Here is a 21727-nt window from a genome sequence, read left to right on the forward strand (position 1 = left end):
CACTGAAGCTACAGGTAATTTCTGGCCAAGAATTGCGCATGCGCAACATGGACAGCATTGTCTTTGTCTCCGTCTCTGTCACCAGTCCGCAGTCGTTGACTTGGCAACTGGGGAACACGTGATGCGCATGCTAATGTGGTTGCAAACACCGAAACACGCCGAATATCGAGAGGGCCAAGAGCCAAGAAACAACAAAAAAAAGTGCAAGTGCTGGCCATAGCTATAAAAGCGCTGGCCTGTCCACGATTTAGCATCACAAATCAACTGGTCATTCACTAGCTGACAACTGCAAACACCCAAAAAAAAAAAACAACTCAAAATGTTCAAATTCGTAAGTAGACCACGGCACACTGAATCCTCGACTGAATCCTCAAGCAATATGCCATCTCTTCCTTAGTTCGCCGTCTGCTTCTTCGCTGTTGTGGCTGTGGCTGCTGCCAAGCCTGGCATCCTGGCCGCTGCTCCTTTGGCCTACACTGCACCAGCTGTCGTCGGTAGCGCTGCTTATGTGGCACCTTATGCCTCCAGCTACTCGGCTCACCAGGTCGCCCACAGCGCCGCCTTCCCCGCTGCCTACACCGCACCCATTGCCGCTCCCCTTGCTGCCGCCTACACTGCTCCAGTCGCCGCTGCCTACACCGCTCCTCTGGCCGCTGCTTACTCCGCTCCCTTGGCTGCTGCCTACACTCGCTATGCTGCTGCTGCTCCTTTGGCCTACAGCGCACCCTTCGCCGCTCCCTATGTGGCTCGTCCCTTCGCCGCCGCCGCTCCTCTGCTGCTGAAGAAGTAAATGTGGATCTGAGCGATCCATGGGAATATTGCGCCATGTTTTAGCAGCATGGTTGTGCATTTATTTCCCCCCTACTAGCCTGCTTGTGATTTTGTTACCGAAATAAATGTAAAAAGTTTAAGTTTCAATGAACATTTTCAACTGACTTTTAATTGCATTTAAGTACAGTGGCAATACGCTCTGAATAACTCGAAAGTAAAACAAGAAAAAAAGAAACGTAACACGTCTAGAAATTATTCCAGAATAAATTATATAGCGTAGGTATAAGTATTATAATTATATATATATGTGCTATAAGTACATGGATTGCTTTTAGCGACGTTTGACTGTATTTTGGTCTTGTTTGGCATGCGCAGCGTTTATTCACGCAAATATTTCAGTGGCTTCATTAGCGTCTTTGAAAGCATTTCAACTAGATTCCACAATGGTTTCAAGTCGAGCCAATTGCCGCTCTGCATATCAATTAAGTGTCGAGTCGAGTGTCAGTCTGCGTGTGTATCGCAGACATCTGCGGTATCTATAATATTAATGTACATTCCTGCTGGCTATGATTACCGCAGAGACCACAAATCCGCCAAGTCTGAGATACACTTTCAAGAAAGCGACATCTGAAGCACTTAAAGTAATGATTCTAATTTATATAACATTGAGCTTAGTTCTGAAACCACATTAGAAATTATTTACTTTATATTGGACATATTTGAAGTATATTTCAGAATTAAAATGAAATATTACTGACTTTTTATTCAAGGAGCATTCTTTCTATCTTGAAATCATACTTTCATTCTACAATTTTACCACAGAAAATATATATTTCAAATATATATATATGCTCTTAAATAAAACAGATATATTAAGTATACGAGCTGGTTAACGCAAATAGAGTTGACGAAATTTATACATTGGAATATTGTACACAGAATTTAAGAATGAAATAACCTAATTTTAATAGTATTTGGCTATTCATATTGTGCCAAATTGGCAAATTTATATAGTATTTTGTTTAGCATTGCGCATCTGTGAATATATCGAACAGTTGTTGGCCTAATTTGTGCTTAATTAAATTGGAGAATACAGGGACATTTCTCTGAGTGCATTCAGCTCGATGACAAAAGCCACAAATAGGCAAACAGACATCGGAGACAATATCCTTGCACAGGCACTAAATTAAAATTGACACCTGCTGTTGTGTTGTCGTTGTCGAAGTTGCCGTTGTTCTACTTATTAGTGTTGTGTTGCTGTTGTTGTTGTTGGCGCTAATGAGGTCTGAAACCCAAATGCGTCAACAGCTCCGACAGCCAAATTCGAATAATGATTTAATGATGTACGAGATATTGCTAAGCGGCTCAAGTTGCCTCATCATCGAAGTCAGGTAACCATAGGAAATGGCAGAAGAGCAAAGGCAACAGCACAAGCTGCTGGATTGAGTGGAGGAAGCGAAAAAGTTTTGGCAATTATCGTTCGGTCTAAGCTTGAACTTCGAGAACAACCTCAACTCGAACAGGCTGACAGAACTTTTTGACTTTATTGTTGACTTTGTTAAATGTGGCTAAATGGGCGTAAATGACCAGCAACAACAACTGCCACACACATACACAAACGCAGCAGCAACAGGCTCACATATGAGTGTGTGTGTGTGTGTGTTTGTGGCAAGGGTTCAAAAGTTATACTCAAGCGTGTGGCGTCTCCTGTGGCGCTGCTTGAAATACGCAAATTTGTGCCGACAAACGGAGCCCAAGCTGGCTGCCCAGCAGATGTTGCCAGAGGAGGCGGTTAAGGGTTGAGCTTTGCGTGCACCATGTGAGGGAGGGGAGAGGGAGCGGGAGAGGGGTTGGTGAGCCCGCTCCAAGATTCATTATAAAAACTGACAGCGCGTAAGCAACATCTTGCGGTTGCTTTGAAGAGCAGGCAAGCAAGCAAAAAAGACGCATTCAAATGGTAAACATGAGCGGCAGTGGCAACAACACGCTGTGGCAGCAGCAACAACAACATCATATTGTGGCAAACAGCAACAAACAGAATACCTCATTACAACAAAAACAACAAAAAGCAGGTAGTCGTTGTGTGCGTTATCCGCATCCGTTGGAATTATGTGGCATTGTCTAAAAATGAGTTTTCGTTGCTTGTTGCTATTTTTACGTTTCATCGAACAAAAGCAAAGTACCTTGCAACAGCAACAGCGACGGCAACGGCAACGGCAACAAAGCAGCTAAAAGCTGGCAAAAACATAAAGCATTAAGCGCACACGAAACGAAGCAGCAGATGAACAAGTCGAAAAAGGCAAGCCATAAGAGGTGGGTGGCAGTGGCAAGAGGCAAGAGGCAAGAGGCAGCAGAGGTAGCTGGTTGTGTGGCAGCTTAACGAATCAGCGCGTAGCCATCCCCACTGCAACATACGCGCAGACCGAGCATAATACCTACTCCTCTATAGTAGTCCGTGTGCTACACTCCGAAGATGTGTTCAGGTGATAAAATTGTCAGTCGCAATAACTAGCTCTTGCTTTCCTTACTACGTTTTCAAATATTTATTTCTATCGGTTTGTCGAAGAAGTACTCTGAACTGGAATTATTTAATCTTCGACGTCATCAGCGCAAATGTAGGACAAATATTACTGATTATCTCATCAAAGCCAGTGTATTCCATAATTCCCTTTGATCAGTAATATTTGTAAACATCTACACACTTACAGTGTAATTTAAACTATATTTCAAACACAATAATTGCCCTTATTTTGATGACTTCGTTGTTCATGCTTTAACAGGAGATCTATCGCAATCTTTTCAGTGTCTGCTAGTTTTTGTCGCCTGACAATCATAATACCCATAAAGAAACGCAACTGCAAGGCGCTCAGAGCCCCCCTCATTCACCCCTTGTCAGACGCATTAAGTAAAGCACGCGGCATGTTGGCTCAAAATGAAGTGCTGACAACGCAATGTTGCAGTTGTCGTTGTTGCTGCTACTGCTGCTGGTGCTGCTCGTGGCGTGGTGATGGCGTTGATGGTGATGGTGGCACGTCAGATGGTGCGAATGGCGCAAGTATTGCCCATGCCTGGTAGCAGCTAAGCGTCTTATGGTCTTAGTGCCAGACCGCACACACACACAGACACACCGAGAGATGGAAGACAAAAGAATGAGAGATGTCTTTGTGTGCGAGTCAGTGTGATTGGTGCGTCGTTCAGCTGTGGTTGCCACTCCACTAGCTCTGTCTCTCTCTCTCTCTGTGTCTGTGTCTTACTCCATGTCGGGCTTGGGCTGGCTGTTTAATTTACGCGCTGCTATTATTTTAATCTTTTGCGCTACAACAGCGTGAAATGACTTTCACCTGGCCTCTTGGTTTGGGCCACACTGAAGGACTTCAGAACGCCATCTTAGTCTTCATCTTCATCTGCGTCTCAGTCTCAGTTTTTTGCTTTGCCTTTCTTTTTTGTCTCGCCGTGGCAAGCACAAAAGCATTTAGCACAATATTTTTGCCGAGGCAACTTGCTGACAGTCGACTAGTGGCTGCTCTCGATGCTGGCTCTTGGCTGTTGGCAGGTGGCATGTGGCAGCTGGCAACTGCCAGGAAGCTGTTGCTTTTGTCTTTGTCAGTTGGCCTGAGGGCACAAGCTGCGGCCAGTGCCGAATCTGCAGGATAAGTCATCGTCATGGTCCTCATCAGAGCCGTTGTCGCTGTTGGTTTGGAGAGCAAACTACAAGCTCATGTGTTTCTTGGCCACTCGTTTATTTTGAAGTTCTCCCAACACCTCTGATTCTTATTGTTTTAAGTGGCGGTGATCTAACATTCACATTCAGGTGCAATATAAACGAGCTGAATCATATCCGTACATCATTGCCTGCTTGGCGCTTTCAACGGCACCTAAATCTTTCACAGGCAGATACTGAGAGCCAGGCGATTTGTTGACCAAAAAAGCAACACTATCATCAAGGGAAGCAGCAACAGCAGCAGCAGCAGCGGCAATAATAAGAGCAGCCAGCATAGCAAGGACCCTAGGACCTAATGCCTCAAATCATTTTCATTTCTTGTCTTGTCTTACGCTGAGAGCTGCTGAAGACATTTGCTGCTCGTCCTGTTGCCGTTTGTCCTGCGATGCTTTGTTGGTATTTCGTGGGCGTTTTTACTGCACAGCACTCAAAGCGCTTAAGCTCATGCCCCCCTCCCCATTGCCCCTTCTCAGCTTGCTTATTTTTTGCCAGAGTCGAGCGCTGTTTTTGCCCCCTCTGCTTGCGAGTAACATTACAATATTTTAAAAGATTTACTGACCCATGTTATGCAGCTGTAGGTATTGCCGTTGCTGCAAAGTGCAAAGCGCTGTAAAATATTACGTATACGCACAGTGGCAGTGTGGAAGACAGCTGCAAACACAAGTCGAATCTTCATTGCTTTGCTTGGATTTGGATTTGAACAAATCAACAAAAGCTCCACACGGGCAGGTAATATGCCAACCAGTACTTTATCAAATAACTTTCTACAGATAAATTCAAAATTCTTTACAATGTATTTTAAGCTGGCCAAATGACTCGTGACTCGACGCCATCAATTTGGACGTGTTCAATTGCGTTAATCAACTGCAAATAAACTCACCCAAAGCTGTCTTAAACTCTCATGTTTGATGCCCATCTGGGGTTGTGGTGGCTTGGCGCCTGGAGGTTGAAACTGCTGATGGTGATGCTGCCGTTGCTGCTACTGCTTCTGCTGCTGCTTAAGACCTAAAATAAATAGAATTTTTAAGTAAATTGAAGCAGGAAAAGTTATTTGCTGCGGCCCAAACTAAGTCAAGCAGCAGCAGAAGCGACCGGCAGTCCACACTTCTGTGCTAACTTGGCCAGCACATAACTCACGAGTGGAAAGAGAGGGGCGAAGGGAGAGTCGAGGCAACTTGTAGAAAAGCCACATAGTGGCTTTGGTGGCACTTTTTACACCGCACATGCCGCACACAGCGCCAGCAACAAATGGTGCACATTACAAGGGCCCAAAGCTACTTACCCAGGCAGTTGGCGTGGCAAGAACTCACATAGTTTATTATCAGCAGCGTGAAAGGGTGCACGTTGTCCCTCTCTGTCTCTCTCTCGCACACACTCCTTTGCAGTTTGTCGGTGTGTGCAACAAGGCGCAAAACTTAAGCGGCGAAGACAAATTTTTATTGCACAAGCCCAAGTCGATTTCGATTATTGACTGCAAGCAAACTGTTGCACACACACACACTCACACAGTCACAGCAGGAGATGGTGGTGGGTGGCACGGGGCAAGTGCTGGCAACTGAAGCAGCTCCTTGAGGCAGTCAGGCAGACAGCCAAGTGCTTTAGCTTTGGCATTGGCTTTGCTCGTCGCGTTCGCTCATTTGAGTCACATTTTATTATTTTCGTGCATTTATCGTATGCTCGCTGGCATTTTATTTTATTAGCGTGACATCTCAATTGATAGACCCTTGTGACCACACTCAGAGCAGGAGCAAGTGCATCGTTGCCTATGTTGAATTGGCTTTAAATTGTTGACTTTGCAGCAACTAAGCAAATGCGAATGCAAATCGTTTTGCCATTCGCATTGATCGTTTACATGCATACGCTTTATACCAATAACCTCTGGTAGTGCTGAGTAATGACAAGTTACAAATTCAGCGATCTGGCAGCACTGCACACTTTAAGCACTGTTTTTGAAATTTTCCGAGTAGGCAGTGTATTGTCAATTCATTAGATGACATTCAATGATTCGCAGAATTCACAGTTTTCTCTTTAGTATTCTGTTAAACTCGTACGAGGAACACTAGAAAAGTCTCATATTATTTATATACTCATACGGTTTTTTTTCCTAAAAAGTTTTTAACGTGTGAGAAAAAGATACAATAAAACAGACATAGGCGTCATATTGCAAAAGTATTCGAAAGTAACTCGTCGAACAATGGGCTACGATAATTACGGTGGCACCGAAATTGCCGAACAGCAGGGTCAAGACATCTACGCCGGCGGCGTCAATGGCAACAGCGACTTGGGGCACAATGAACAAATTTCTGCCACTGCCACCGCTGCTGCCAGTGCTGCCGCTATGGCTGCTGCTGCTGCCGCTGCCGCCGCTACTCTTGCCAGTGCAGACTTTCAGCCGTCTCTGAATCGTCTGCTTAGCTCGATTGACTATGATTTGTGCTTCAAGCATCCACTGGAGCACACATGGACCTTGTGGCACTGGCAGAACGATCGTGCCAAGGCCTGGTCCGAAATGCTTAGCGATGTTACTAGTTTTAACACTGTCGAAGACTTCTTCAGGTAAGCAAAAGGGAAGTGTCCTTGCAATGTCGTCTAACAATCTGCTACTTTTCCTTAGTGTCTATTACTTCATAAAGCCGCCATCTGATCTAAAGATATTCAATGATTATATGGTCTTCAAGCACGGAATTCGGTAAGTTTAATCCACACTTTTGTTTAAATGTAAATGCTGATTACACGTCTGGTAGTCCTATGTGGGAGGACGACAGCAACAAGGAAGGTGGACGCTGGGTAATGTTTCTGGAGAGGGACTCAAAAGAGCTGGTCGACAAGTTGTGGCACGACTTGGTAACTTTTCACCATTCCAAATGAAATGTTTTTCCTTAAATTCATTGTAATGCTTTCAGCTCTTGTGCACCATTGGCGAGTGTTTCGAGTACTCGGAACAGATCTGTGGCGCTGTCATCAATGTGCGCAATAAGGGCAGCAAAATTTGTGAGTTTCCTTCTCATTAGTTGCATGCTGCGTTCATTTACCTACCTTTGTTGCAGCTCTATGGACCAAGGACGCTCGCAATGAACAGGCGATTCAGGCAATTGGCCAGAAAATGAAGCAACTGCTGCAGCTGAATGAAGTTGAGCTGCAATATCAGATCCATAGGGATGCCATGGTGCAGGCCGGACCCAATGTAAATGCCATCTATAAAATGTAAATCAGTGTTGCAAGGGAAAGAACATAGTAGTAGGGTAGGAACCCATTGAAGCCTTAATATTCCCAGTGCCTGCTTATAATAGTGACGGGCGTAAGACAATCGTTCTTCATCCAATTTAACTTGGGGTAGAACTCGAATATTTTGTACACAAAAAACGTGAAACTCGAAACATATAACCGTAACCGTAACCGTAACCCAAATAAAGCTTTGTAGAATGACAAAAGTTGCTTTCTCCCTCTTTGTCTCTGTTAGGAACGCTCACACATGGACATGGCCGTGGTTGAGCTTCCTTTCGGGGATAAAGCGAGCACGTCGTATAAGCTGTCCTTAGACAAGGCTCGAATGTAAGTGAGTACGTTGCACGTCCTTCGCTTGCTCGGCTCTGCTCTGCTCACTTTATGGCGATTATCCTTTGCGCCATAATTTTGGCTATTTTTGCTGTCATGTCGCGCGCGCATTTTGTGCTTATGTCCTTCCTTATATTTGTCTGCCTGCCTGTCTGTTGTCCCCTTGTGGGCGTGTCAACGCGTCGTGGGCTTTTGTGTTTATGCCATGCATAGCAAATTGTGAGCAATTTATGAAAATATGTTGGACACGCCCATGTTCAACTGGCCGAATCGGAGTTGCAAAGGCAGACGGCAAGGACTCGTCCGCACATGTATTTGATGAGATTGTTGTAATTTCTTAGGATTTCGCTTTTTATTGTTTTATTGAATTATGAAGTGGCATTCACCAAATGACACGAACGTGATACACTACTAGCTTCACACACATTCACACACACACACACAGACTCTGATGGATATCCTGCTGTGGCACGTTTGCTTGCCGCCGGCTTTTAATATCGGTCGACATTCCATTGAGTCGCCTGAAGATTGCAATGCAGTTGACAGGTGGAAGTCAGACTGGCAGACTGGCAGGCTGGTAGGAAGGCATCAAGAGCTGCTCCTTTGACACCACTTGTTGTTTAATAGAGCAGCAATTTGTAAGCACAAATAAAACTCATCTGTTGCTGTGGCGGCAACTTCCGTTTCCGCCGCTGCTGCTTCCGGTATTCTTCCTCTTCCTCCAGCTGCTGCTGCTGAAAGATAAGGCGCTGCAAAACAAATGTTTTTAGTTTTTATTAAATGCAATGCAAGCTTAATTGAAAAAGCGCTGCGCTGGCAAAAGGACTTTGCTCCTTTGTCCAGTTACTGCGTGCGTTCTCTCTTACTTTTTGTATGTATGTATGTATGTATGTATGTATGTGGTGAGCTAGTCCTCCCTTCGCACACACACACATACACATACGCCCCTCGGTCCAATGCTCGTCCTGTTGCTATTTTAATTAAACAAAAAGCGTAAAATGTTTGACCATTTCCCTGGCTTCTGGTGAGAGTTGCTGCTGCTCCTCGTCTCTCTTCCTCTTTGCTGTTTGTTTGCCCAGCGACTTGTCTTTGGCACGTAAATTTTCTTTGCCAACAAGCACGAAATTGTTTGCCTGTTCCCATGTCCTGCGCTCTGTGTCCTTTGTCCCCTGCCACCCTTATTCCTCTGTATCTGTCCTCGCAAAACAAATTAATTGTCTGTTTTTTCGCATAAACTTTTTCGTCCTTGTGGTCCCTCCTCCGATGTCGTCTCGCCTTCGCCTCCTTCGTTCCTGAAATTTTCAGCGCTCTGTTTGTTGCGTAAATTGCCGCAATTGTTGTTGTTGTTGCTGCTGTTGTTGCGTTTTATTTGCTCTATCTTTCGCTGCCTTTTCAACTGTCTTTCGTCTCACTCAAATTTCACTTTGCTTTCGCTTAGCTCATTTGCTGCACAACTTGTCCGGGAGTCTCCATTTCACTATTTCACCATTTTCAGCGATTTTCCACCCATCGCCACCCACTTTTCATCATAATTCAAATGTAATTTCATTGCCACCGCCAACTCCCACGACGCTCATAATTATTTTTTGATTAAAGATGCTGCTTTCCGACATCTTCGTCATGGAGTCGTCGCTGCTCGTTGCTCGCCGCTCTGGACATCATCCGACTACCATTTGGGAGCACTTCTCACCCCTCTTCCCCACCATCTCCAACAAAATATCTATGTATATTCCTTAGCTGGCAGGCAAACACGGCGGATGAGTCAATTTTCAGCATCCTTGAGGTCGCTGGGGAATCGCATAACCCGTGGCCAGTGGCCAGGTTCAAAAGTTGAATACATTTTTGCCTTCACCTTTTTATTTCCTAAAGGCAATTAGTCGGTGGGCTACTTTTTCTTGGTATTTTTAGCCGCTAAGAAGTAAAATAAAATGACAGCAACATTAATTTTCTTCTATGTACATTGTATATTTTAAAATTATAAAAATACATTTTTTAAGTAAATAATTAATATATATATTTATAGAATTTAAATATAAAATAAACTTGCTAGAAGAATTGAAATACTTAAGGTAAAAAGGAAATTCCTTATTTTTAACGTTGCACTGCATTTTACTTTTCATTGAAGTTTTTATACCCGCTACCCATAGGGTAGAAGGGTATTATAACTTTGTGCCGGCAGGAAATGTATGTAACAGGTAGAAGGAGGCATCTCCGACCCTATAAAGTATATATATTCTTGATCAGCGTCAACAGCCGAGACGATATAGCCATGTCCGTCTGTCCGTCTGTGTGTCTGTCCGTCCGTCCGTATGAAACACTGGATCTCAGAGACTATAAGAGATAGAGCTAAAATTTTTTTCTGCAGCATTTGTTATGTTTGCACGCAGATCAAGTTTGTTTCAAATTTTTGCCACGCCCACTTCCGCCCCCGCAAATCAAAAAAATCGAATAAAAAGCGTAATTTTCAAGCTAGAGTTACGAATTTTGGTATATGCAATAATTACTGTAATAGTTATGATTCCTGAAAATTTGATTGCGATCAGATAAAAATTGTGGAAGTTATTGAAGAAATACTTTTGTATGGGCAAAAATGCCTACTTACTATGAGTCTGAGTTGCTTTGGCCGACAATCACATTGTGCCGTCTATGCTATATTTTGAATGGTGTACTATATAGATATACCAAACATATCATTTGGTATATTTTTAGTATTTTTTTAGTATTTTCGGTATATTTTGAAAATGATACCGCAATATTTTGCCTTTATTAAAAATGGGTAGCGGGTATCTCACAGTCGAGCACACTCGACTGTAGCTTTCTTACTTGTTTATTACATATATTTGCAGTTGGAGTATGATGATGATGAAATCATTTTCAATAAATGAACACAAAATGCTGCTTCTATTGGCCCGAGTTGGAAATCTACTTAAACTGAAATTGAATTCATTTTTTTTGCATTCAATACTATGAATGTATGCATATCAAATGTGTTAAGGCTTTAAGTTGAGGTCTTATGTGCAACGGATGCAAATGAAATTTAAATAACGAGTCACAGTCAGAGAGAGGAGAGAACATGCAAAAATATCCTAGATTGGCAATCAAATTGGCAACACGGTCTACAAATTAACACGTCCGTTTGGTTATCATGTTTCAATATTTTATAACAGTACGCAAATGCAATTAGAGGCATTTTGACAAGGTCTGATGAGGCAGGCAGTGATGCAAGAATTAATTGAATTTATCACAATTGTGCGAAAGACACAAAATGAAATATAATATGCGAGCCAATTTGAGCATAATATTTATAACATAAATATAAATTGCATTTGTCCTCAACTTCGCCTCCAAACGGGACAAAAGACTCGCACATTTGCATTTAAAAATAACAAAATTTGAAAAAAAACATAAAGTGAAGAAAAAAGTAGTTAAAAGTTGACAACAATGAAACATCAAAAGCACAGAGCGAAAAACTTTCAAACCATAACTTGAGCGGGCGGAAGGCAGCTGCAGGTGGCAACCCTAAACCCTTTTTTTAGTGCGACTCTCTGCATTTAATGCGCCCACGTCCACAACCACGCCCACTTGCTCATACTGTGTTTTTGCGCTCCTTTAGTCGCTTTTTGTTTTGCCAACAATAACAGCAAATTTTTCTAAAATTTCATGTTGCCTCTGGCCCTTGTAGGTAAAAAGGAGGGGAGGGGAGCGGAGTGTGGTTTGGGGGACAACCCAAGCTATTTGCAATTTAACTTTTTCACACACACAGACATATACACACTCACACACAGATAGTAAGCTAAAGCTAAAGGCTGGGCCCGGCAAAACAAGGGCACGTAACCCAACAGAGCTTTAGTTTGTAGTTGGCTTTTATTAACTTTTGTATCTGTCAATGTGTATGTGTGGTAGGGTTCAGTCTGTATGAATGTGTGTGTGTTCAGTTCCACTTATTTTTGGGCACAGAAATATGCGCTATTACTGAGATTTGCAGCGTCTTTGTTATCCCTGCCAATTTACAGTTAACTCAATCTTCGTGCTGCGCCTTGCAACAACAACAACAACAACACCTAACGGGCAAAAGTAAAAACTAGTCCACTTAATGCACAATTTAACTTTTGAATTTGCGTCTTGTCTTTTTTTCCTAAATGGTAATTTGTCGCTCACGGCAGACTGATGTTTGCTCTTCTCGCTGCTTATCCTCTTCCAGCTCCAGCTCCAGATCCAGCTCTTGCTCATTGACCCCCGCTTGGCAAAGCTGCATGTTGCCAGCAACATTTGTTTCAGTTAATGCCGACAAATCGAATTGAAAGAGTTTCTCTATGAATCTAACTCTTATCGCATTCAGCTGGAAGCTCTTGGTCAGCATGGCAAAGATGCCCTTGCAGCATACCTGCTGCTCGCGCAGTGACTTGCTGCTTCTCCTGTTCGACACGGCATCTCCAACCTTGTAGGCTACTATGAGTTCACAAAAGTTGCCCAGCGTCTGTAAACAGAGGGGTACAAAGAGGGGTAGAACCACAATTAAGGCGCGACGTGAACTCACAGTGATCAACAACTCAGCCACGCTCATTGTTTTGTAGCCATCACCCCAATCAGAGGTCGTCATAAAGAAGCTGAACTTGACGAGCAGCGGCACAGCAAAGCAATAGCAACGCTGCGTGTATAGCATGCGGTAGAGCAACTGCAGCATACCGTGGCAACGCAGCCGTATCGAGACCGTGTCTGACTGCCAACGGGGCAGGAGCACAGCCCAATTGGAACCATCATAGTGGTCACCAACTGACACCAAACCAAAGGCCATCCACTTGTAGGTTAGGGGCACCTTGTAGTAGGCGGGCAGTGGCATGACGGCACCATCGAATTCCAAGGCCAGTATAAAGTCAAAGTGTATCATCATGCCATTGTTGCCCCTCTCCTCGGCAACAATCTGATGGGCAAAGGGTATGTTATTGCAGCTAAGCGCTGAGTACTTCAGCTCATAAACGGAGCCCCATTTGCCTTCTACCGTGGAGATCTCTTTCACAGCCAGCTCCAGATCAGATTGCAGCAGAAAATTCATGGTCTTGGCATTGACCACATTCCCAAAGAAGAAGGGATGCTCAAAGCCAGCTTTCTTCAGCTGCACACTGCGTTCGTCCTTATTGAAACTGGAGCTTAACGCGAAGGGCAGGCAAATGGGCAGAAATGTTTCAAACGCCAGCGGCATATCTATGTCAATTTGCCTGACAGAGGAAACTACGAATCACAGAATATAGGCTTTTGACAGTATTGCAGTTGCTATTGCACATTAATAGTTTCGCACCTGTATTTTCCATCGGTTTCATATGGTTCGCAAATGGGGAATGATTGCAGTCCAATTTTCTAATAACCTCCTTGACTATTATTTTTGCATCGGTTACAAAGCGATAACGTGGATCTGGAATGCCGTGGAAACTACAGGCCATTAATTCGATGGTTTTAACAAAGTCAAAAATTGGCATTCTACAAAAACAAAAATAACATTGAATACACAGGAAAACAAATGACAACGCAAAGCTTATGACTGGTAACCGTTTCGACGTTGCCAGATCAATCGAAAAAGCCGATAACTAAACGATCGAGAAATGTCAGCCAGTAGTGTTGCATGTCAAACTATCGAACGAAGGAAATGAATGAGCTGCAAATGGCATCCAAATACTACGAGATGATTTTTACTATGACCCACAACGTGGCTTCTGCGCACTTGAGCACAGCATCCACGACGCGTCGCAGCCTTTGGAGCTGGCTCTGTAGCAAGCATCTCTGGCTTTGGCCAGCGCAATGTGAATTTAGTTGCTGTTTGACGTTCCTCGCGTGCGGTTGTGCTTGGTCTTGCACTCTTCCAACTCAGCGGGAGTTCTCAAGCCGAGTCTTTTTCTCTCGCTCCCACCCAACAAGAAACAGTCTTCAAACGGTACGGTTCAGTGTGTATGAATGTGTTGTGCTGGTATGTATGATTGTGAGTGAGTCAGTGAGTGTGTGAGTGCAAAAGAGAATCTTGTTATTTACTAGAAGAGAACGCGTCGGCGCCGTTGCATTGCTGTTGTGTACGAAAGAGCATGCAAGGTGGCAAAGTGCAATAGCAAGCTAACTGCAACTACAACAACAAAAACAAAAACAACTACTGTGTTATACATAATAGCAATAACAACAAGAACGGCGGCAACGTGCGCGCTGAGTAAATAACAGAGTTATATCCATGTACATTGCTCGCCTGCACTTTGATGCATGTGTTTGTGAGTGAGCGTCGGTGGTTGTGTGTACGTGTGTGGAAGAGTGTGTTAGTGTAGATACTACGAGCAACTTCAGTGTAAAACACAACGTGCGCCCGGCAACAAGACAACAACAACAATAAGAGTAACAATAACAACATCTGAACGCCAACGCCAACGCCAAGTATGCAATGCTTGACGCGCAAATTTCGCTGATAAAGTTGTGTCTAATGAAAGGTGCTAGACTAGACTCCATTTACCTCTTACCTTTCGTCTTCTTCTGCCCGCATTGCATGCGCGCAAATTGAAAATAAATTGAATTGCAACAACGTATAAAAATCAAGCTAAGCCGCTGTTGCAGCACAAGAAGAACAACAACAACAGCGACAAATTTCGGTCCTTCATTCTTATTTGAAAGTGTAAAGTGTCTTTCGGCAAATTGCATGTAAATGTGTTTAGGTTGATGGCAAGTATTAAAAATACTAAAACGAAACTCTAAAATACTTAATATACTTATGGACATGTTCCTCTTGTGAGTGTGAGTGTGTGTATGAGTTTGGCAATATCGTAATTTTAAAGTTCTTCGGGAATCTTAGAAGTGATGAAAGGTTTTTTTTATATCACAAATTAATTTATTTTCTATTTGAATGTAGCTTGTGTTATATACATATGTAGATACACTAAGAGATTTTTAAATCATTTTTGCATAGATATTTTCAAAATATTTGCTTTTAATGAGATATAAACGAAAAACTCTTTTTTGCTTAAATTATTTTTAAGTTTTTTTCATAGAATTGATGTAAGTTTACAAGTTAACGGTAGCCCGTATCATTTAATTTATGTTTCTATGAACAATCAATTTTATACATATGTTAGTTATTAATATTCTCTTAATGCTCCTGCATAAGTTTAGTAGTGCATAAAATCGGGGAAACAAAATTCTATCTTAGTTTCAGCTTAAATATTCCGTGTAGTTTTGAGTAATCAGGGATTATTTTAAATTGAATTATTGCGAATTATTTTTAATTATTTTAATTGAGTTATTATATTACACAACAACTAAGTTCGAGCTTATAAATCTTTTTGATGTCACTATTAATTCAGTCTACTTTTTGTGTTTTAACGCGTTGTGCTATTCTTTATGGACCTGCAAGAGCTTTAAATATATATTTTTGCTGGGCTTTGTTTAAAGTGCTTGTAGCCCCTCTCAACTGCTGCTCATCAATAAAGCATGTGCTGCTAAGCGGGACCGTGTGAGTGTATATGTGTGTGTGGGTGTGAGTTACTTCTAGCATATGTAATCTAGCATGGTTTTTGTTCAACCCCCTCCAGAGTTGCGCGTGTGTTGCCCATTAAGTGCCTTGTGTCGAGCTTCTGCCGCTTGCCGCCAGTTCCATCCCTTTTCTGGAGTTCTAGAGTTCAGAGCAAATTGGAAGACACGTTTAACGCGACGCTTTCACGTAACCTTACCAGACGTCATCCTGGCAACCCGGCATCCTGACATCCTGGCATCCTGGCATTCTGCTACCTTTGGCTGGCAACCTTTTTTGTAATTGCCGCTTAATTGTTTGACATTTTTGCCATGCGTTTTGCTCGACTTTCGTTTTATTTCACAAATGCTGCATAGCATTCGAAATTTTGCTGCCATTTGCCGACTTTTCCGAACAATTAGACATCACGAAGTTGGCAAGTGACTTATTTACTGCAATTAGAAGGACTTTTAAAGGGGTCTGACTATTGATTGTTTTGTATTTTCGAGGGGTATTTTTGAGGATGCAGCTTATCGTAAGAGTAGAGCCGCAGCCTGTGTTTGGCCATAAATAATGCTTATACCGGCCGGTAAGAGAATGAGAGTGGGACAAGACATAGAGAAAGAGAGAGAGAGGGAGAGGGAGGGAGAGTTTGCAAAAGAGAATTGCCTATTGATTTGGTGCAGCAGAGACTGCTCCGAGTTGCGTGTCGACTCGACTATGTTATATATATGCAACTATTTTGGACGTTGCCGCCATGACAAACTATAAATCTGTGAGCCGGCATATAGTACACACACACACGCACACACGCATTGAGTATATACAGCACAGCAGTTATTGTTGCTGCACACGATGCTGCACACACAAAATTTATCGATTGCCGCATACACACACTGGACACGAGAACTCAGAGGACGCTTGGACAAGGGGGACGCGGGGACGTGTGTGTCGCATGGGCGACGGTAGCGGCAACGGCTGCTGTTGCTGATGTGTAGTAAAAATCGCTCGTATTTCATGCGGAAGTGACCATACACATACACATACACACACACACACACTTGCACCAAAATGCCCGCTCATATGCGTAGTAGTTGTCGTAGTAATAGTATCAACAGCAACAGCAGCCGGCAACGAACGAACGAACGATAAATGGATTGGTTTATTTAAATTTTTGCTCTCGTGCTGTAGTACGCAGCGGCTTATGTACGATATATGTATGTATGTGTACATGTATGTACATATACAGATATGTAGTACATGCTAGAGAGCACAATTCCTCTTCTTGTTGTTTGTTGTTGTTCTTGTTGTTTTTGGTCATTCGGCAACAGCTGCAGCGCCTGACATTGCGTATACGCAATGTGCCTTGCGTATGCGCAATTTTCGAGCGTGTAGATTGCATTGCTCGTTGTCATTAATTAGCTATAGCTGTGCAGCAAAAGTCGTCAGTAAGTTTCACTTTTTTTTACTGCACACTCCCACTCCCACTCGCACTCTTTTTCCTTGTGTAAGCGACCCTAATCCATCATTTGCCACAAAAGTCACGTACGTCAGGCTGCGCTTGAAAAGGAAACTTCCCCTCGGAAGAAAGTTCGTGCAACTTTAACGTACACAACGACAACGACAACGAGAACCTCAAGTACTGGGGGAAGGGCGGTGTAGACGCTCGCTGACTGCCAAGTTAGTTGTAACAAATTAAGAAATCACTTTCGCCCCGCCGGCTAAATATATGCGCCATTGGCAATCCGTGGCACGCTTGCATGCTGCAAAAGTTTTCCTCTTGCAACTCTGCCTCTGCATGGACCTAGCTGTCAAAGGCCAACGCAAAAAGTGTTTAACAAAACAAATGCTAAACGGGCGCGGAGAGCGGGCGCGCACATCAATTTCAACTTGATGTATGAATGGGGACTATTCTATACTATTCAGCATATATATTTTGCTTGATATATAGTATAGTATATAGAGCGTTTATATTTAGTGGTCGTAACGAGCTGAGCACAGTTGGCAAACATTTTGTGATTGGCGTGTGACACTTCGAGCCTCGCAAGGTTCGCATTTAAAATTTACTGCAGTCTTTCGCATTTATGTTTATGTCTGTCTAAGGACATGATTGATGTGCCTGCCGTCGGTCTGCCCTCGTTGAGATTGGGGGACCTGCTTGTTCCTGCTGGTTGAGTGTCAAGAAAGTTCTAAGGCGAAAGGCCCAAGACAGCAAGCGTTAAAGGCGAAAGGCGATAAAATTGCGCAATTGATAAAGTTGGCAAGCACCTTTTAAAGGTGCGAAATGAAATTGCCGCTGGCTTGTTTTACAAACACCATCAAAACAGCTAATAAAATGGCTGTCTGCCTTGGCCAACTTCTTAGTTTTGTGTTTTTATTGAATATTTTCTGCGAAAGTACAATTTTAATTCGAAAGTTTAAATGGTGACTATTTTAGCTTACAGATACAGAGATATATAAGATATAGGTCTATATATGTTGTATATAAATCTTTATTTATTTATTTCATTAGGAAACGGAATGAAAATATTTATTGCATTTCTTGCCATTTCTCTATTATTTTATATTTTTGGCCTTACATTTATTTTCCTTTCGAGTTTAAGATTCTTTTGATTTTCAATTTCCCTTTATACTTTCTGCTACTGAATATTTTCCACTGAATTTTTCTAGGCACATTTCTAGGAGCCAAAAATCAGTGAGAATTGCGTTGTTTTTCGTATCTTCACCTGAGTCGATTGAGTCGATTGCCACCTCTCAGGCTCAGTTTTCCTCTATGTTCAGCATTGAGTTTTTCATTGTTTGATTTGCAGCATGTAGTTTCACATAAGCACTTGCTTATTATGTCAGTTGATTGCTCAACCAACTATTGTTTCGCCACTTGTACTCTTTGCTCCCCTGGTTCACATATTTGGCAATAGCCTCCTCTCGTCCCTCTCCTACCCCTTCTGTTCAGTCACCCTTTTGGTAGCACTTACCCCCTTTGACTTAACCCAATATTTTGCTCGTTAGTCATAAAAAGCAAGAAAACAAAAGCCCAGCAGAGTGTGGCGTAGTAAAAGCCAAAGGCAAGGAAAAATCACTGAGCACCAACAACAAAAACAACAACAACAACAACAAGAACAACTACTCAACGTTGGCATCAGCTGCTATGTGCAAAAAGTTTATGACTTTAGACCCATTTTGTGTGTTGGGCGGCGGCGACGCTGAACTCATTTTTTCCCCACCGAATCACTGCAAACGCCCCACCACAGCAACGGCAACAGCAGCGCAGACGACCTCACCTTAGGGCTGTGCCAGCTGCCACTGCAGTTGCCTGTTGTCCTAGCCTAGTCCTGACGCTGCTCCTGCTCCTGCTCCTGCTCCTCCTGCTGCTGCTGCTGTTGTTGCTATCTGACTGCGGCGCCTGCGTCGCTGCTGTTTTTAAATGATTTTTATGTGCACTTCAAGCAGCAACAGCAAAAACAGCAACAACGGCAACAAGAGCCGTGAGTCTCGTCTCTTGCTTGTTTGTGCATATTTTTATACCCTGTAAGCATTAAAATTCCACTAAGGGGTAACATTAAGTTTATCAAGATTAGCAGAATGCAGTTGGCTGCTCTAGAGTTTAACTATCTGCTAACTGAAATAGTCGCCAGAGAATCTTATACTTTCATTTTGCATTTTGATTTTCTTTCGTAGTTCTCGTTGGCTACTATCGTCTTATAGCTAGTCCTTAGCTTTTTCTGTACACATCTTAAATTTCGCATTTAATTAAATACAATATTCGGTGATTTTAGACTAAGTAAAAGATAAGTTGGATTGGTGTAATATTAAATTTAAGTACGTTGTGGCACTTATTTTGATATACATTCTCAGCTATTTTTATTATTATTTTATTTTAAAGTATGTTGTCGGCAACTACACAGCATATTCTAAAAGAATCCTTTTTGGGGCCTCTATTGCACCTGATTACAGGGTATGCTTTCTTTTTCTTCTTTTGCATATTTGTTATGCATATAATTCCATTAGTATTGTTGTTGATGTTGTATTTGTTTTGACTCTTTTTAGCTCTCAGTTCACAGTTTCAGTACATTTCTCGCTTTTGCACTCATTTGTTGCTATTGCTGTTGTTTTTGTTTTGGTCTATTGATTTTCTCTTTTAGTGTTTTGTCTCGTCGCTGCATTTGTTTGTGGCCAGCCAGTCAGCCGGTCGGCAGTCCAGCCAACCATCCAGCCAGCCAACCTGCCAACCGGCCATTCGACCAGCCGGTCTCGGTCGGCCAGTGTTACAATGCAAGAGACAGCGTCCCTCTTGTTGTCAACCCCCTCCTGCTATTGTCCGCATATTGCTCTCTGCGCTCTGCTATTCGCCCGCTGTGGCCTTTGTTTTAGCCCGGTTTCACAGGCTATGCAGGCTCAGTGGCCATGTAGGTATTGTATTGATTTTTTGCGGGCAACCCTTTCACAGCAGCCGCCCAGAGATGCCATAAAAAGTCATTAGTGTGAGAGGATTCCCCCTCGTTCTCGTTCCCGTTCTCGTCGTAGTCCACGGTCCAATGTGGTGGCAGGCCTGGAGTGCATAATGGCACAATTTAAATACGAGTACGCGCAACGGTTGCCATGTGAATGAACCGTGCAGCATACAGCATGCCTTGTGCATCGGCATGCGGCATGTAGCGTGTGGCTGCCTGCCTGTCTGCCCGACTTTATTTTTGTGAGGTGCAGGCGTTGTACGCAGCGTATGCGCAATGTGCCGCTGGCCACTTTTCTCTATTTACCCACGCAAAAACAATAAACTAAAAACCATTTGCTTTTGATTTATTGACGCACGTACGCGCAGCACACGCTGCCACATGCCACATGCCGCATGCCGCATGCAACAAGCTGAAACCGTTTCGGAAGCTACAGCTCAAATGGAATTTCACTTCCACAGACATGAGCCAAATCGATGGCGTAATGATTATCTATTAAAATAAATCACGTATTTGGCAGTAGCACTAAGACCAAGTCTTCTTGAGCACTTCTCAGCGAGTGTTGAAGTCTATAAATTGCAATCTTCCTCTGCCTTTTCTTCTGTGTGTGTGTGTGTGTCTAGTCAAGTGTAAGCAGCAAGCTGCCTTTGCTATTGGAAATTCTCTTTTTGGCATTGGGCACAAATTGACGCTGACAGGCCACGCCTTTTCCGCACGCCCTGTTTGTCATTTCAGTCTCTCGGCGGAGACAACGCAAAGTGTAATATAAATATATTGAACCCGACTTCAAGTGTTTAAGCCGTTTCTAAAGGCCTTGACAAACGAGCAGCGAGCAGCGAGCAGCGAGCAAAAGAACTAAGTGAAATCGGCACAAGAAACGCCGCTTACAAAGGCGAAATACGAGCTGAATGAGCAGCATAAGTGCAAGTGGATGTGTAAGCCAAAGAACTAACCACTTTACAGGCTAGTGCGCTGTCAAAGAACTTCTTCTTCAAATCAATCGCCACACTTCTCAGCCTACACTAGACAGCCTATTCTCAAGTTACTTATGCAGAGTTGGTATTCACGTTTCAGGCATTTGCTTTGCTAACAAATTGGCGATATGATGGCGAAATGGAGTCGCTGTCGGTTTTGTATTCTGTCGTATACTCAATTTGAGTTGGCGAAGCACTAAAAATGATTTCAAAGATACATATGTACGTATATTACATTCGACACTTTGCGAACGATTAGTGATTCAAATTAAGTATTCATTGCTTCGACTTATGTAATTCACATAATGCGTGCTATAATTCTCACTCTATTCATAGGCAAATAATCCACTATGATATAATTTTATTAAGAGTTGTTTTTTTTTGGGAAAAGTTCTTTCGGTTGGTAGTCGAAATTGAAATTGCCGGGAATACTGCTCAATTCATATTCATGCACTTCTGCAAAATTTCAGGCTATTCATATGCAAATTTTGGATTCGAGTTGCAGTTGGCGCTTTGGTTTTTTGCGCATCTGGGAACGCCCCCGTTGGCAGTTATTTGTTGGCAGTTTTTCATAAATTTTACGTCTTGCTTGGCTTAAATTGCATTGGCAAAGCTGCTTAGGCATGCAATTTTCTATCCTATAACTGAGGTTTTACGTTTCGCTTTTGCTTTTGCTTTTGCTGCTCATTTGCTGTTGTTGTTGTTGTCGCACTTTAAACTAATTGCCAGCAATTTAGCTAACGTTGGCAGTGCAATGCGGCGTATGCGTTATATTTATGCT

The 21727-nt window shown here is 42.9% G+C and overlaps 3 protein-coding genes across 3 annotated transcripts; 2 read left to right on the forward strand and 1 right to left on the reverse strand.

Annotated features, from left to right (window-relative positions):
* The first annotated feature begins 220 nt into the window (after positions 1-220).
* LOC117569442 (vitelline membrane protein Vm26Ab-like) lies at positions 221-924 on the forward strand. Its single transcript, XM_034250605.2, has 2 exons — positions 221-331; positions 398-924. Exons 1-2 carry the CDS (start codon positions 320-322, stop codon positions 788-790), a joined length of 405 nt encoding a protein of 134 aa, XP_034106496.1. The 5' UTR covers positions 221-319; the 3' UTR covers positions 791-924.
* Positions 925-6515: 5591 nt separating this feature from the next.
* Positions 6516-7906, forward strand: LOC117571349 (eukaryotic translation initiation factor 4E1). Its single transcript, XM_034253457.2, has 5 exons — positions 6516-7048; positions 7107-7181; positions 7237-7336; positions 7396-7483; positions 7540-7906. Exons 1-5 carry the CDS (start codon positions 6687-6689, stop codon positions 7698-7700), a joined length of 786 nt encoding a protein of 261 aa, XP_034109348.1. The 5' UTR covers positions 6516-6686; the 3' UTR covers positions 7701-7906.
* Positions 7907-11874: 3968 nt separating this feature from the next.
* Positions 11875-13582, reverse strand: LOC117571481 (uncharacterized). The gene is made up of 3 exons (XM_034253644.2): positions 13344-13582; positions 12585-13276; positions 11875-12524 (listed from the first exon to the last, which is right to left on the reverse strand). The coding sequence occupies exons 1-3, from the start codon at positions 13519-13521 to the stop codon at positions 12183-12185; spliced, it is 1212 nt and encodes a 403-aa protein (XP_034109535.1). The 5' UTR covers positions 13522-13582; the 3' UTR covers positions 11875-12182.
* Positions 13583-21727: the final 8145 nt, after the last annotated feature.

The sequence above is a fragment of the Drosophila albomicans genome, chromosome 3, assembly GCF_009650485.2.
Source record: "Drosophila albomicans strain 15112-1751.03 chromosome 3, ASM965048v2, whole genome shotgun sequence".
NCBI classification, from domain to species: Eukaryota; Metazoa; Arthropoda; class Insecta; order Diptera; family Drosophilidae; genus Drosophila; species Drosophila albomicans.

Coding starts and splice junctions, on each gene's coding strand:
- LOC117571481 (XM_034253644.2), bottom strand. CDS start 13,521: ATGCCAATTTTTGACTTTGTTAAAACCATCGAATTAATGGCCTGTAGT. Junction 13,277..13,343: donor GAAACCGATGGAAAATACAG/GTGCGAAACTAT, acceptor TGTGATTCGTAG/TTTCCTCTGTCAGGCAAATT. Junction 12,525..12,584: donor TGGCTGAGTTGTTGATCACT/GTGAGTTCACGT, acceptor CTCTGTTTACAG/ACGCTGGGCAACTTTTGTGA.
- LOC117571349 (XM_034253457.2), top strand. CDS start 6,687: ATGGGCTACGATAATTACGGTGGCACCGAAATTGCCGAACAGCAGGGT. Junction 7,182..7,236: donor GTCTTCAAGCACGGAATTCG/GTAAGTTTAATC, acceptor CACGTCTGGTAG/TCCTATGTGGGAGGACGACA. Junction 7,484..7,539: donor CAATAAGGGCAGCAAAATTT/GTGAGTTTCCTT, acceptor CCTTTGTTGCAG/CTCTATGGACCAAGGACGCT.